This window comes from Alternaria burnsii (assembly GCF_013036055.1).
Source record: "Alternaria burnsii strain CBS107.38 chromosome Unknown 740, whole genome shotgun sequence".
In the NCBI taxonomy this organism is placed as follows: Eukaryota; Fungi; Ascomycota; class Dothideomycetes; order Pleosporales; family Pleosporaceae; genus Alternaria; species Alternaria burnsii.
The window spans coordinates 1,362,720-1,377,607 of NW_024066112.1; the positions used below are offsets into that span (position 1 = coordinate 1,362,720).

The window sequence follows — 14,888 nt, forward strand, 5'->3', positions numbered from 1 at the left end:
TCCTGAAAGCGACAGCTAGGCGAGATGCTTTAGCTAATACAAGGATAGCCGGCCGTTCAACGGCTGCACTATTGCATTGCTGAAAATTCTTGATGCACTACGTCGGTCCAAAGTGGATTCTATGTGTCGCCAAATTCTTCATACAGTGCTAAGCTTTACTGTTTGCAATACAGACATAGGGGTCTTTGGCCGCAGCGTTGCATTGCGCACATGCGCGTCACAGTTCTTAACCGGGATACGAACGTGCAATGTTGCGGTTATTCGAGGCCTATATTCGTTGGGGCAGGCGAGCTGGAAGATGAGGTCAAAATGACATTTGGTTTCCGTTCACGAGTTCCACCATTATAAGTCTTTCTGGCATATTCTCGGACCTACGAATCCTCCTCTGAGAGCGGCCATAGCGATCCGATCAGCATCTATTTTCCCTCTTGCGCGCTGCCGTCTACGATACCATGCAAAGCTCTTTCGAGCGTGATCTATTCCAGGGCCACAGTATATGTTGGCGCATGAAGAATAGCGCGAGGAGGAGGCTTGGTCTCTCAAAACGCCAATGTTGATAGTACCGAACGGTCGTGTCCGTCGTTGTCGCCCAAGTAGGTAATTCAGCCCTGGAACCCATCGCTTCCGCTCGATTTTAACCTGCCTTCTCTTCTTACAAGTCTCATCGCACTGCTCTCGCGAGAAGAACTCTCTGTTCCTTCATTACCCTTCTCTTGCCATGTCTCCATCTGCCCGCGTTGCCTCTTAAAACAGCTCCCATGCCTACAACCTTCCTGCAGTAATGCCAACAAAAAAGATCTCACTTAACACCTCTTCAAACTCGCACTCAGCCCCCGTCGAGATTCAGTACCCTTGATACTCGAACTCGTCGCGTGATTAACCTACACTCGTGAGAACATGAAAGGAGTACTGCAACTCGACCTGACTACTCCGCTGTTCCACCTGATGTGCTACCCAACGTTGCCGCCTGGTACGCTGCTGCTCGAACTCTATTCACTCCACTCTCGTCATCTTTGCCAAATGTTCCGCTTCCTATCTGCCCATGCCTGCCTGTCTGCCGTCCTGCGACAGGCCCGGCACTTTGGGAATCGCTGCTGGGCTATGTACATATCATGTCTGGATAGCCGGGAAGAAGATCTGACATCACGATCATCCGACATTGCGACGAACTGCTGCAAGATCGCAATGTGTCTGTGATGAGCGACGATTATATAACAGTGCCCTCTATCGCGAGTCACCGTTGCAGTAATGCAAATCCAAGATCGTGCCGTAGGCGAGCGTACGCTAATGGATGAGTTGTAGGTTAATTTTAGTCTCGCTGTACTATGTGATACATTATGTGTTTCATAATGAGCGTTCTTCAGTAAATCCTAGACATAATATCTACTTGATAATCGTAAGTAGATGTACTTGTACGAGAAAGCTACTTGCTTATTCACAAGATATTTTCTGAGACATTTCTCTGCTTCGATTAAGGCGAGCTCATACCGCATACCTGAGGTACAATCTTCCATGGCGGCGTCTTGCTTCATAATCGTCCCAAGCCTAAGGAACATCTACTACGTCATTTCTGATATCAACAACACTGGCGAGTACTGTCAGTTGTTACGGCGGTATTCATTGCAGATGCCTGGAGAGTAATCGCGGCCAGGCCCGAGACAGGAAGTCTTTGCCTCATTGAACGTCTATGCGATTTACTTAGCACACACACCTCATCTACGGCATAACACATTTACTGTGGGGTGGTACATTTCGGGGAATAATCTAGGATGAGCTCCTTTCTTACCGTGATCAGGACTGCCAGAGTACGGATCGTTGTGCGCTGTCGCTTGGTCTCAGTGCAGCTTATTGTACCCGCTGTGCTGAGCAATGAAAAGTGCCTTGCGCTCCCACCAATCGCCTTGGGTTTTGCCAAAGACGACTATGGCACGCTTCTAGTCGTGTCGGTGGTTGTAGTCGGTGGGATAATACAGACTGTAGACGATGCGCCAGGTTGTGTCGCCTGGACAATAGACGCCGTCGACGTGCACAGGGAACGGAGCGCTTCTCATCAGAGGGCCGCTGTAGAGTTTACCGCCGTTGGGATTGCGACGTTTACTTCCTGTCATTGCCGATTGGACTCCTCGTCATGGAGAGAATTGGATCGCTGCGACACCTACCAACAGCGACGCCATCTGAAGCATCTGCCGAGACGCCTGGGGCTGGGCCGTCTCCATGCGCATCAGCGGCACTCTCGGGGTAGCAGGGCCTTTCGAAATCGTTGAGTCGGGCGTGGTTTCATTGAGGCATCGCTGCAAGTGCAGGTCCCCAACCCTTGTCTCCCATGTTGACAAAATCAGGGCCGCAGATGGCAATTCCGCTGACACCGCTCGGGCGACCACCGCAGCCAGCTTGCCTCTTTTCAAGACCCAGTTGTGCAGTCAAGTTGCTGATGTCACTCTGATCGATGTAGTTGATATCAAATCGAGGTTTGGATTTGCTACCTTCAATCACATTCTGGATCCGTCAGTGGCAGCCAAAAGTGCTTGGTTGAGAAGCTCACCAAAGGAATAGCGCTGACAGTGCTCACAAAGACGGCAACGGCTGCCGCGTATTTGGCAGTTAAAGCCATTGTGTGCTGATATAGTTTTAGGATGCTGAGTGAAGAAAATGATGATGACGTCTAACCAGGTGAATCAAGGCGGTCTCTATATCGTACTCCAGAAATCGGTTTGGGCGACAATTACTATGTACTGCTTCACATACCACATGCTCAAACATGTTCTGCAGGGGCCTCTCCATTCTGCATATCTATGAATAGTAGATTTTCAAGTCCCATAAACTAGGCAATTACTTCTCCATGCTGTAACTACCAGCCTTGTCGACTTGTGTGCCACGCAGTATCTTCATCGTGATCATCGGTGATTAAAAATTCTGCCAGTGCCCGATCAGGAAGTCTCCACGAATTCCACACTGACCAGGCCTCCATCATGACCCTAAAAGCGTAACAAACATAAAGCCTCGAATTAGATCTGCGTACCCAAGTCTGACATGCCAAGGAGCTGACCCAACTACCTATGTAGGGGTGGAGCCAAGGTCCCCTACTCAGGGTCGTAACACATGGGCCGCAGCGGGACGCCTTGAAAGGAGGCTTGGGTGAGATACCAGCTGTTTTCAATGCCAAGCAGTCAGTTGGCCGATCAATCGAGATCGGGTTGATAGTTAGCGACTCTAGATTGGCATAATCCGGCCACAGTTTGGTGGGGGACGATGTTTGGAAAAGACTAATTGGGAGACAGAAGTGATGGCCTTGCTGCCTGACGTCGGCCACTAGTATCCCAAAGGCTTGTACGGGGGTGACTGTCAAAAGTTCTTGCTGACGGGGGTCTATTGATACCACCGAAGATACGGCTGAAGCTATGTAGATCTGTCACGCCGCCCCTCCTTGTAGTCATTGCCGCCATCAAGGTTAGTAATTTCTTCAATTTGAAATGGGATTCGCTCTATCCAAGCGTGAATTTGGTGTTGAGGTAGCTCATCCCAACACTGTTGTCATACTGTTGTCGCCTCTGCTCAGCTTTTTAGTGCGCCTTTACATGTTTTTCCTCTTTTAAGCCATGGTCAAGCTGCCTTGATAGCGTTAAGATCTGGTGAGTTGCCTAGTCATGAGAGCTGCTCCACCACCTCTTTTTGATATACAAATCGCTGAGCCTGATGGGCATGCGAAGGAACCTCATCTTCTTGAACAGATATACGTGGCCTCTATTCTTGGCACTCATTTGCAAAGGGGATCAGCTTAGGGATACGAACTTAGTTCTAATATCGTCACCAATCAACGTCACCATGACTGCTTGCACGAGCTAGCTTACCCGTCTCTTTTACTCATATCCATTGTAGAGATCTACCAGGCTTGTTTCGTAACCCTAGTCTCTTCATACCTATTGTAAACTCTTACTCCTCTCTCTTAAGTGGCTCTGAAGCCTTGTTCAACTCTTCAATCTGAAGAGCTGCCTTTCTCTTCTCTTGCGCAGTCCCAAGCCTCCAGACGTGGCAGGAGTTATGGTTAGGTCAACAAGGCATCCTACGTTGAGACTGATGCAGCTGATAGTGCCCACTTCATTCTGCTTGAGTGGGTAGAATATTTGGTGGACCAGAACCTTTTTCTCTGTCCCTTTTTGTAGTAACAACGCTGAAAACCCCGTGAAAAGGTAGGCCTAGATATCCTAGCTCTTCTCAAAGGCTAAACCTACGTCTACAATGCTTAATAGAGGCCCGCTAATTGTAAACTTGGAAGGCCTATTCTTAGCGATAAGTCAGAGGAGCCCTTTGCCTTAATTGTTAGATTGTTACCTGGCTATCGGTATTCAACGATGACGCAACCCTGGTTAGCGCCTTGGCATCCGGATGTCCCGCGATCGTTGCCCTTGTCCAACGCGACTCGCGACGAACAACGCGCCTCTACCCGCAACCGACAATATATTTCGCCATGCCCCCAGTCGGGCCGCACAGATGCGTAAACCAGCCCACATAGTGAGCCTCGATTAGATCGCCGGCATAAACGAGACAACGGACGGAGCGATAATCCCGCGACCAGAGCGATCTCACGGAAGGAGGCGGAAAGGAGATCTACAATGCTATGAAGAGGGGGTCGTACCGAAGAGCATCAGAATCATGTCTTATTGTGTGCACATGCATAACAATGTGTTGAATTATGATATCCAAGCTTGTGGAATTGGCACTGGCCCAGCAGGTGGCTTGCCACCAGGCAACCAACCCTGATGCTCCGTCCTGACATCCCAACTGGCTGGGTAATCAATCTTGGTGTGGAAGAGGCCGTAGTCCTGGAAGAGGAGGATATCATGTTCTTCCTCGGGACCCAACCAGATGTGCTCGGGCTTAATCATCCTTCCTTGGATGTTATCCAACAACTTCCTGACCTCACCCAAGTTATCGATGACCTTGGGTGTGTCATTCGGGCCGTTACGGATGAACAGCCTACGGGCAAGGTTATGCTGTACCTGGAACGGCTTCTTATCGGTGACGGGGTTGACCCAGACCAGCGGAAGCTACGGTTGCGTTAGTACCAGACTGATTGCGTATGTTCCCAGGTTGACCATACCTTTTTCTGCCAATCTTTGCTTCCTTCCTCATGCGCCTCTACCTCTTCGTCCGGCAGTTCCCTGCCCTTGTTTGCGACGCCTAGGCCATTTGGAGCACCACGGCAGCCCTTGATCTTTTCATAAGGCCAATACATGTACTCAACCCAGCTGTGGTCCACCGTCTTCTTCTCGTCATCGCTCAGCATATCATACAATTGCTCGACATCTACAAACGCTGTTCGTCCTGGCTTGACTTCCATGCTCTGACCAGAGCTGTCAGCCCACTCCACTGTCTGCGTGCTCTAGTCTTCTGTTGGGAACTTGATGGGCCGGAGCATAGTGAAGGTTGGGGGATCATACTTCCAGTAGGTGCCGTCCACATGCCACCAATGGAAGCGAGTCTTCCCGGCTTCGCAGTCTGCATCCGCGAGCGGCTTCTGGTAATACTGGTTGAAGTTGGCATCGCCCATGTCAAGGCCAGGCTTACCGTATTTTGAGTCGTCTTGAGGGTCTTTGCCGATGAACACGAAAGCACCCGCTTCCGGAACTTCGACATAGTTGATGGCTGCTACTATGCCATCTTTAGGGTAAGACGCCCTGGCGAACGTGGAGTTATCTATTTTCTTGGAGTCTGGATCAAGCTTTTGCAGCAACTCCCTGCCACGCTTCGGTTCCAGGTCCTTTTAACCTTGGATGATAAGAAGCTTGTGCTCTCAGGTCGCTTTCTACAACAGCGCTACCGTTTCGTCTGTAAACCGGTTTAAATCGAGGCCAGTGACGACAGCTCCGAGCTAAGTGCAATGTTGTAAGCGAAGAACAGCAAGGACGGATCCAATCTCTGGTCAAGATGTACCTTGCATGTCTTCCCTGAAGGATGAGCCAGAGGCTGGATCTTGAAGTCGCTTGCCATGGTATTGAGGATGAAGAATCACTTTGTATTGATGATTCCTATCTTCGCGCGTACAACATATCTGTGATGATGTTACACCGAAACGGGAAACTGGGTCGCGTAACTGCTTACGTACAAGTCTGGCTTCGCTGGTTAAACTTTGTTCCTGTGTTGGTTGTTATCGCGGACCAATTTGGCAAGTCGGGTGATAACAAAATCCACCGAGCCGCCTTGTCCAGCATAAACCTTGGAACAACATGTCTACGTTCGCTCAGACGTCTTAGAATGGAATTGGCATTGTTCAACGTCGAGCAAAATCACAAGGGAATCCGCCGATGGTGCCAATCGGTAGTTAGGATACGAGAAATTTCGAGAGCGGCAGTTGTGTTTTTGGACTGAAGCTCCACATGTGAAACCGATTAGGCCAATCAATGAAAGGAAGCTTTGGCCAAGAAACACCAGAATTTCAGCAAGAGACACTCGTGACAGTCAACAAATTTACAAGTTAAGAGCTCTAGAAGAGCAATATGTCACACGCTGCTCCTGTACGCCGAAAACAAAAAGCGAAAACGAACACACTTATAACCTCTCGTGAACCGTTGCTCGAGCACCAACTACCTGGATGCCATCTCCATGCATGCTGTACGGCACAAACGTTTTCCGTTCCAGCCCAACCTTCTCGAGAATACGATCCCACTCCGCTAGTGACCTCTCTCGCGCCCCATAGTTTGCCATCATCAGTAGATCAAACGAGGCTCCGTACCAGTGTGTGCTCTCGTCCCCAAGGGTGAGCTCGTCAAGCAGGATGACCGAGTCAGGAGCCAGTGCATCCTTCAGTTGGGACAGGATGTTAAGACAGACTTGATCGGGCCAGTCGTGCAAGATGTTGCGCAGGTAGTAAACACACGCCCCCTTGACTGGTTGCACCTTATTAAAGTCATGATAAATGACCTCCAAGCCCTCGATACCTTTGGCAGAGTCAATAGCAGCCGCGTGTGTATCCTGTAGCACAACACGTCCTTGCACCCAGGGAAATCTCCTGATAACCTCTCTAGACTGGTGCCCGTAGCCACCACCGACGTCCACGAAAAGCTTTCGGTGCTCAACAACCGCGCTCGAGGCATGCACGTACTTCTCGAGTGGGAACACATCAAGCCAGCTCTTTTGCCCGACCCGTTGGAAGGACATGTACTCGTTGAATGCCTGTTGGTGCCGTGGTCGCTGCGACAACCATTCGAAAAAGTGTAGATCGGTGTTTTTACTTAAGTTGAACGGAAGGTTCTTATTGTCTTGCGGTTGCTTGTAGGAATTGTCGGCTAGCCACTTTGGTATCGCGTTGTAAAGTGCAATATTCCTCTCTGTTCTGCAAAGCAAGTCAGCTATAATTGTCAAGACCAAACACGGGGTACTCACACATGAAATATGACGGACTCTAGCCCTGACATGGATAGATACCGCGTAATATTCGTCGCACGGTACGTCTCGATGCCGACCTGCTCCACCATCCATTGCGTCGCCGCCCACCGCAACACTCGCACTAGCAGTGCTTTTTCCGCACCCAACTCCGCAACCATCTCACCCACACTCATCACTGCACCTTCCCGCTTCGTGAGTAGCCTCCACAGCCCAAGATCAATACCAACTTGCACCATGCTGGGCGGTAATGCACAAAAGATCAATCGCTGCATGGTGTCCCACGGCTGCTCGAGCTTGAGAGAGGCCATTCTGGCAGCCTCCAAGAATCGGAGCCGCTTGTCCTCGTCGTCGCGGAGGGGAGCGGGGATATTACCAGAGGCAAGAGATTCGAGAGCTTCAAGGATAGTATCGGCTGCGACACCATCCCCAGAGTCTGTATTCAAGGATTCAGAAAAGAATGGTATGGCAGACATGGTATTGGTTTCTTGCTAATAGATGTATATTAAGGTCGCTGGATGGATAGATGCAACAAGTTGCGACAGAGGGATCAACTTATACAAGAGAGCGCGGCAGCAAGGTTTCAGATCGACGTTACCCGTGTTGCGATCGGTACATTGTATGTTATCGAGAGCTGCTTGCATGATCGGTGGCCGAGATTGTGGTTCCGGAAGATCATGTGGAGTTTAGCGATGGTCGCGAGCATGAGGAGTGGAAACCACCGTGCGATCATGTCGTTGATTGACTCGAGTAGTATTCCCCGAGATAGAAAACAAGCCGAACTATCGCTAAAATCTGTAGACCCCTATACCTCCACTCTGGACCCTTTCTTGCTACATCTTCAACCTAACAGTCTCCGCCCTTTCCGCCACCTTCTTCGTGAACTCCCCCACAACATCTGCACATAGTGCTAGCAGTGGCTTCTTCACTGCTCCGTCTCCACCGATTGATAGCCCTGATAGTAAGGCATCCCGTAGCCGCTCTAGCACCCGTTGTGCCTCCAGTACCCGCTTCACTAGTAGTACACGCACTACAGCCCGCCTGTCGGCACCCTGGATCGGCAGTGATCCACAACGCAGCGGTTCGCACTCCTCGTCTACCACAGATGATGGCAGCATGAGATCGTTGCCATTACCGTCACTTATGCTAGATAAAGACGATGGCGATGAAGATCCCCGATTATCATGATTTGGGTTAGGTGTCATTGTGGGTGTCCAGAGGGAGTTACCGCCCAGTTTGAGCGACACAAGCGCCCGATCAATGGCTTCGCAGATGAGGAGCGCAGTTGAAGGGCGTGTAGAGCACTCGTTGGCGCAGGTGATCGTAGTACAACAGCATGTAATGAGGGTTCTGGATGTTGACAGAGCCGTTGACGTGAAGGTGAGGGGTGATGAGGAGGGTCCGTGAGAAGGCGTAGATAGATAATCAAGAAGGTTGGAGACGCAGTTGCATGATTTCGTCGAGGGAGTGGTTTGGTCGAAAGACTGTGGACACTGTGGCTGTACTTGCTGTTGTGAATGAATCGCATAGCTACCATTTTCGACGTCGCTGCTGCTCGTGGTCGGCATCGGTAAGTCGTTCTGATGCTGATCCAGATGGCGAGGTTGGTGACCGTCCGGGGTAAGTAAACCAAAGTACGGCAGCCCTTCGTCGAAGAGCATGGGAGTAGAGAGGGATTGGTGTTGTTCCTGATCGTGTTGCTGCTCCCATGGTGGTCCGCTGAAGCCTATATTGAGAAGCTCTGGAGCGATGTGGAACTCGGGAGACATGGCGTAATAGCAATTGGTAGTTTGTTTCGGTGTACCGCATTGTGAACCCGTGAAGTCCGGAATACCTTGCATGAAGTCGCCGTCTGACCGTGGATACGAGGAGAAGTCCATATCGTCGGGGCTGGGGAGTGGCATAGTCTGCGCTATGCTAGGGATAGTGGATGTATTGGAGCTGGAGCTGGAGCTGGAGCAGTCTTCGGAGGCGGATAGCATGCTAGGTGGACCAAAGGGCGACGTCTGACCTACGGCCGGGATGGTGATGCCGTGTTCCGTCATGGGTGTCAAATACCCTTTCAAGCTCGCAGATGCACTGCTCTCAATGCTAGATGTGCTCTTGCTATTGTTGCGAGTGCGTGGTCGTCCAGCACGTCGTGCTGGGCTGTAGACACACTCTATGCCCTTCTTTGCACATCTGCGACATTTTGGCCGTTCCTGGTCGCATCGGATCTTGGAGTGTTGGCAGCTGTCACATGCGAGGCGGTACTTTGTGGGTTTTGGCATTGGGACGTTGCCCTTTGCACTTGAATCTTTTTCTTGCATTTTTAATTTGACGTTGATATATTGATTGACAGCTAGTAGGTAATGGCGATATCGCAGTACATGTACTCACCATCGTCTCAGGCCAAACTGTCGTGTGTGGAGACGCTAAAACCTGACAATATGGAGGGACTTCGGAATGGTTTCTAGCTGATAGCAAGCGCTGATAATACTAATCTCGCTATGCAGCCACGTGTTAGCTATTCGATCTCGAACTACCTAGGTACGGCGGTGGTGGGAGGCAAGAGTTTCGCATGTGGCGCTGGGATCTCGCGATCTGGAGACACTTCGGAAGGAACCGACGCGTTACTACGTTCCAAGGTTACATACTGAGGCGTAATCGTCCTAGCTAGGATTAGGTGCTATAGTCCCTTGCTAGTGGCCCACTTACAATAGTTTCCCTTGATACCATGGCAGGTGAAACATGGTCTTGCTAGCCGCCTCCGTACCAAACCTTTGTCTTTTACCACAGCATTGGAAATGCACAACATTCAATATGTCATCAACTTTGCACTAACGCACGGCTCGGAACGATGCACGTCTTACACCGTACCTATGTGTTGGAAACGGTCGCTCGGCCCAATCACGGGATGTACCGATCGGGTAGCACGCACTCGACTAGGGTACAGACTTTCCACATCCCACACCTTCCAAGGTGGATTGCCAAGGTCTGCGGGGTCCAGGTTGAAGCAGGGCTCGGGCTCGTATTGCGACGATCCTATTGCAAACCTGGAGTTAGACTTTGGTTGGGCTGGTTATTGGACCCCATTGGCTCGGTGACGGCTTCAAAAGCCGACAGCAAAGAACGTCTTCATATATACACGTTTTCTTGGTGTTCTTTCACATCTTGAGGTGGAGAGGTACGGACCGTACGGTACCGGAGACGAGCAGTCTTGGCATGCAGTCGGAAACCTTTGCTTCAACTTGCCGAGACAAAGTCATGACCGAAGTCAGAAACGTCGGCAACAGAATGGACGATAGGCAGTTTACTATGTTGTACAATAGACAAAAAGAACGGTATGTTCGGGGGTTAGCACGTCTGTTCGCTCAACAAGCAGAGACAGCGGTGAATGGAGCAGGGTTTACTGTTCGAACTATAGCATACGTATCACGTCAGACAAAGACATCAGCTAGTCGTTTTTGCGATATTCCTTTCTCACGAGTATCCTTCCGTATGGGTGTGATTTCGACTGCAGATGTTGCAAGTGGCTCGTCGGTTCTGCAGTATCGCTTTACCTGGACGAAATGGATGGCCACCAGGGTATCAGCTTATGTTACTTACTAGATCCGTGCGCTATCTCTACGCGCTGATGCTATTCTGGCAGGTTTGCGTGGAAACTGGCGATCCGAGGGGATATCTTCAAAAGGGCCTTGTTCGGTTGCACCCACAAGTCCTTGAGATAAGATATATACAAGCCTTCGGGCCGAAGTAACAAGAGGGCCCATTAGCTAACACGATCGGAACCCGTCGTATCCCGCAAGCTCCTTGGAACACATTGTTAGTAGAGAGCCTTATTCTCCCACCTCAAACGCTAGGTAGGTATCGCTTGATAAATCTGTTGAACCAATTAAATAGATGGACAGTTTCGCGTGGAGACTAGCGGACGAAAGGATATGTCCAAAAGGGCCTTCTTCGGTTGCAACCACCTACGCACAGATTCATCGTCAAACGGTCCAGATTGCACCATCACGAGTGCTCGATTCGAGGTTTTCCAAACCTTTGACTCCCCCACGTCATATGTAAGTCATGTTTTAGTATGGTGTAGAAAAGATTGGTGAAATTACGACTCAACGTGCATAAAAGCATGAGCAGCAACGAACGGTCGAACGCTGCTTCGAATGGTGTCATTTACAATTCAGCTAGACTCATTATGGCATAGCTAATTCTTTCTTTGTTATTCTACTAATGTGGCAGTCAACCCAAGAATTGTTTTACCGCCTCAAGACTTTGTTTGAAGTTGGACACCTCATGCATGGAGATGCCTAGCTCCTCCTTTGTGACGAAAAGACCTTGTTCTTTGACGTGGCCAAACCAGTCCGTCACTGCCTCGCCAAACAACACTCCAGTGACAGCCTCTTCTCCTGCTAGGCCAAACAGTTGGCCGATTACCTCTGGCTTCACTTCGACATATACACCTTTCTTGCCTGAGACAACTTCCCACTGTTTCAACGCCTCTCCTAGAGTGATCACCTCAGTGCACACCCCGGCGTATTTCCCATGCGTTAACTTAGGGTTAGCAAGAATCTGGCGCGCCCAAATACCAGGGTCCTTGGCCATATCGCCGGCCATGGGATAAACGGTCGCCGGATCCGACGGAACCATCCAAACATATGTCCCTGGCGCAGTGGCCTAATCGCAGATTGATCAGTCTTGTGATTGGAAGACATTGCGAAAGCATTCACTTACTACTGGTTGTGGCTTCAACATGCCAAAGAAGGCAAAATTGGATGGATAGAAACCGAACATGAGAAAGGTCGTCTTAGCAGCCAAGTCTGGCATGTTTTTCCGGATATGATCGTCGACCTTCGCCTTGTAGTCAAAATGAGGAACGGGGTATTTGCCTTTAGTGATTACATCTGCAGCAGGAAGTGTGCTCCAGATGTAATGCTCCAGCGTTGGCACTTCAGCCGCCAGCTTCGCAAGCATGATACCCTGGCGCTCTTCAACTTCACCAGCTCCTATCTGGCCGGCGCCTTTGAAGAAAGCTTCCCACCATTGAGTTACCGCAAAGATGGCTTGAGCACCCTGTTCATGTCAGATACCCATCAATCACAGGGCGCAAGCAGTAAGTGACTTACGGCAAATGCCTTCCTGACGGACTCCTCGTCTTCGTAGCTGGCTTGGACTACTTCCATACCCTCTGCAGCAAGCTTTTGCGCCTTTTCTCCATTGGGATTCCTGGTCACAGCGCGGACATGCCAGTCTCCTGTCTTAAGCAATCCGCGGGCGATAGAGCCGCCCTGGTTGCCAGTCGCACCAGTAACGACGACAAGTTTCTTAGCCATATGTGGAAAGTGAACGCTATCTCCGAATTTACGATAAGAGAGGGAGGCAGATATCAGAAGGCTCGATTGTAGAATGAGGTATGCACGTCCTAAAATGGCAGCATGAGATTGAGCGGAAAGTGTTCGACTATGAACAGGAAAGATAACTCTTGAATACGCGGAAATGACCGGACGCACGCGAAACAATCGTTGTATACTAACCTATTTTCGGTGTCTGAGAGTTCGGCTGAAGCAGTGCGGTATCATTGTTCACTGGTTAGACTTAGCAACTGAACTTTCGGGGAGTAAACGAAGCATTGGCATCGTGTATCAACACCACTCTCAGAACTGAGTATCCGGCAGTTCAATCTTCGGTAGTATAGTCGTAAATGTCCCGCAGAGTACCTGGGTAGCTCGGCCCGATGTTCCACAAATGCCCCGAGTCAACATATGTGACCCACCATTATGGGTCTTCGTGCATTAGCTACGAGGGTCGGTTGTTCTAACCGGTAGCTAGGTAAACCGCGTACCTTGAAGAAACTTGCTGTATTCATGTGATTGCGAGAGTATCGTAGACCTTAGCGGATAAGTATAGGATATGCTTTATCCGGGAACAACACTGAAGATACAAGCATGTTTGTGCAGCCATGTAGGGCATTACGTTTGAGATCGCTCTTGACAGCTCGTACCACCGTGAACATATGCACCGGACAGTACGTTGGTGAGATCAAAATGCGCCGACTTTTCGGTTTCCCGGTAACGGATGGGTTTTCTCGAAACCTATTATTACAGTAGACGAGATCGCTTCCAAATAGTGAAGAAGCATTTACATCTTGCTGCCCTTTGCTCCTATAGATTAGTTTTCTTATCAACCATAATGTCGAGAACTGCCAACGCCTTAGTATACCGCGCTGCGCCAGCACTGCGCTCTGCGGTACTGCAATCAGCTCGCTCACCATGCCTTCGCAGAGGATTTGCCCAAGAAACGAGCTTCCCAAAGCCACTGAAGCTGAAGGGTGTTCTCAAGCCTCTGAAGCAATTCATGGTGACGCCTACTGTGGGCACTGAGTTCCCAGAGGCCAACCTAGTTGAGATGCTCAACGCGCCTAACTCGGATGAGCTACTAAGAGACCTCGCCATTACAAGTAAGTATGCAACAGACATCCTTGAGAAAGACGGAACTGACGGTTGTCTCTTCTCCAGTCTCCCGACGCGGAGTTGTGTTCTTCCGAGGCCAGAATAACATGACCAACGATCTCCAAAAGACACTGATCCAACGTATGGGCGAGCTCGTGGGAAAGCCGAAGGAATCTACTCTACACATCCACCCCGTACTCAACCCCCAGAGAGCATTGGGTGGCGATGACCTCCACATCAGCACCATCAACTCCAAGCAGAGGATAATGGCCCAGGGCAAGTCTGTACCTCGTGATCTGGGAAATGCAAGACAGGCACTTGAATCGTGGCACAGCGACATCCAGTCTGAACAAGTGCCATCCGATTACACCTGCTTACGGCTCGTGGAGCTGCCCTCTGTTGGAGGAGGTATGTCCATCTCAAGACATGTCTGCATACACCATACTAATCCGCTTCTCAGACACATTGTGGGCATCTGGATACGAGGTCTATGATCGCATCAGCGAGCCAATGCGAAAGCTTCTGGAAGGAAAAACTGCGAACTACACCGCACCATGTAAGTCAGATAGAGCAAAAGTCATCGAACCCCTTACCCACTGACACGTCTCCCCGCAGTCTTTGAGAAGATCATCAAGATGAAGAACCTTCAAGTATACACCGACGCCCGTGGTCACCCCGAGAACGTTGGCAACCCTCTAAAGGCAGTACACCCAGTCGTCCGCACGAACCCCGTGACCGGATGGAAGAGCGTCTTCGCCATCGGCGCATACCCAGGTTCTATCAATGGCCTGACTCCTCCAGAGAGCGAGATGATCCTGAACTGGCTGATGGACATGGTACTCCGCAACCACGATCTACAATGTCGCTTCAGGTGGCAAGGTCCAAATGACATGGCCATCTGGGACAACCGCAGTATGGTGCACAATGCTACCATGGACTACGATGAGTTTGGTGATCGATTCGGATACCGCGTATGCGGCATTGGAGAGAAGCCTTACTTCGATCCAAATAGCAAGTCGATGCGCGAAGGCTTGGCGGAAGAGGCCAAGGAGGAGTCTTCGTAAACGAAGTAAAAGCTGT

At 50.2% G+C, this 14,888-nt stretch overlaps 4 protein-coding genes across 4 annotated transcripts; 1 reads left to right on the top strand and 3 right to left on the bottom strand.

Annotated features, from left to right (window-relative positions):
- Nucleotides 1–1,224: 1,224 nt before the first annotated feature.
- On the bottom strand, nucleotides 1,225–5,988 carry GT037_005303 (uncharacterized protein; the record flags this gene model as incomplete). The annotated part of the gene is made up of 7 exons (XM_038930350.1): nucleotides 1,225–1,284; nucleotides 2,332–2,496; nucleotides 2,543–2,617; nucleotides 4,719–5,045; nucleotides 5,099–5,378; nucleotides 5,439–5,758; nucleotides 5,932–5,988. 7 exons carry the CDS (start codon nucleotides 5,986–5,988, stop codon nucleotides 1,225–1,227), a joined length of 1,284 nt encoding a protein of 427 aa, XP_038787300.1.
- Nucleotides 5,989–6,546: 558 nt separating this feature from the next.
- GT037_005304 (uncharacterized protein) lies at nucleotides 6,547–9,689 on the bottom strand (the record flags this gene model as incomplete). The annotated part of the gene is made up of 3 exons (XM_038930351.1): nucleotides 6,547–7,330; nucleotides 7,381–7,871; nucleotides 8,412–9,689. 3 exons carry the CDS (start codon nucleotides 9,687–9,689, stop codon nucleotides 6,547–6,549), a joined length of 2,553 nt encoding a protein of 850 aa, XP_038787301.1.
- A 1,912-nt stretch (nucleotides 9,690–11,601) lies between these two features.
- GT037_005305 (uncharacterized protein) lies at nucleotides 11,602–12,692 on the bottom strand (the record flags this gene model as incomplete). Its single annotated transcript, XM_038930352.1, has 3 exons — nucleotides 11,602–12,036; nucleotides 12,094–12,432; nucleotides 12,486–12,692. The coding sequence occupies 3 exons, from the start codon at nucleotides 12,690–12,692 to the stop codon at nucleotides 11,602–11,604; spliced, it is 981 nt and encodes a 326-aa protein (XP_038787302.1).
- Nucleotides 12,693–13,548: 856 nt separating this feature from the next.
- GT037_005306 (taurine catabolism dioxygenase) lies at nucleotides 13,549–14,872 on the top strand (the record flags this gene model as incomplete). The annotated part of the gene is made up of 4 exons (XM_038930353.1): nucleotides 13,549–13,816; nucleotides 13,875–14,216; nucleotides 14,269–14,364; nucleotides 14,424–14,872. The coding sequence occupies 4 exons, from the start codon at nucleotides 13,549–13,551 to the stop codon at nucleotides 14,870–14,872; spliced, it is 1,155 nt and encodes a 384-aa protein (XP_038787303.1).
- Nucleotides 14,873–14,888: the final 16 nt, after the last annotated feature.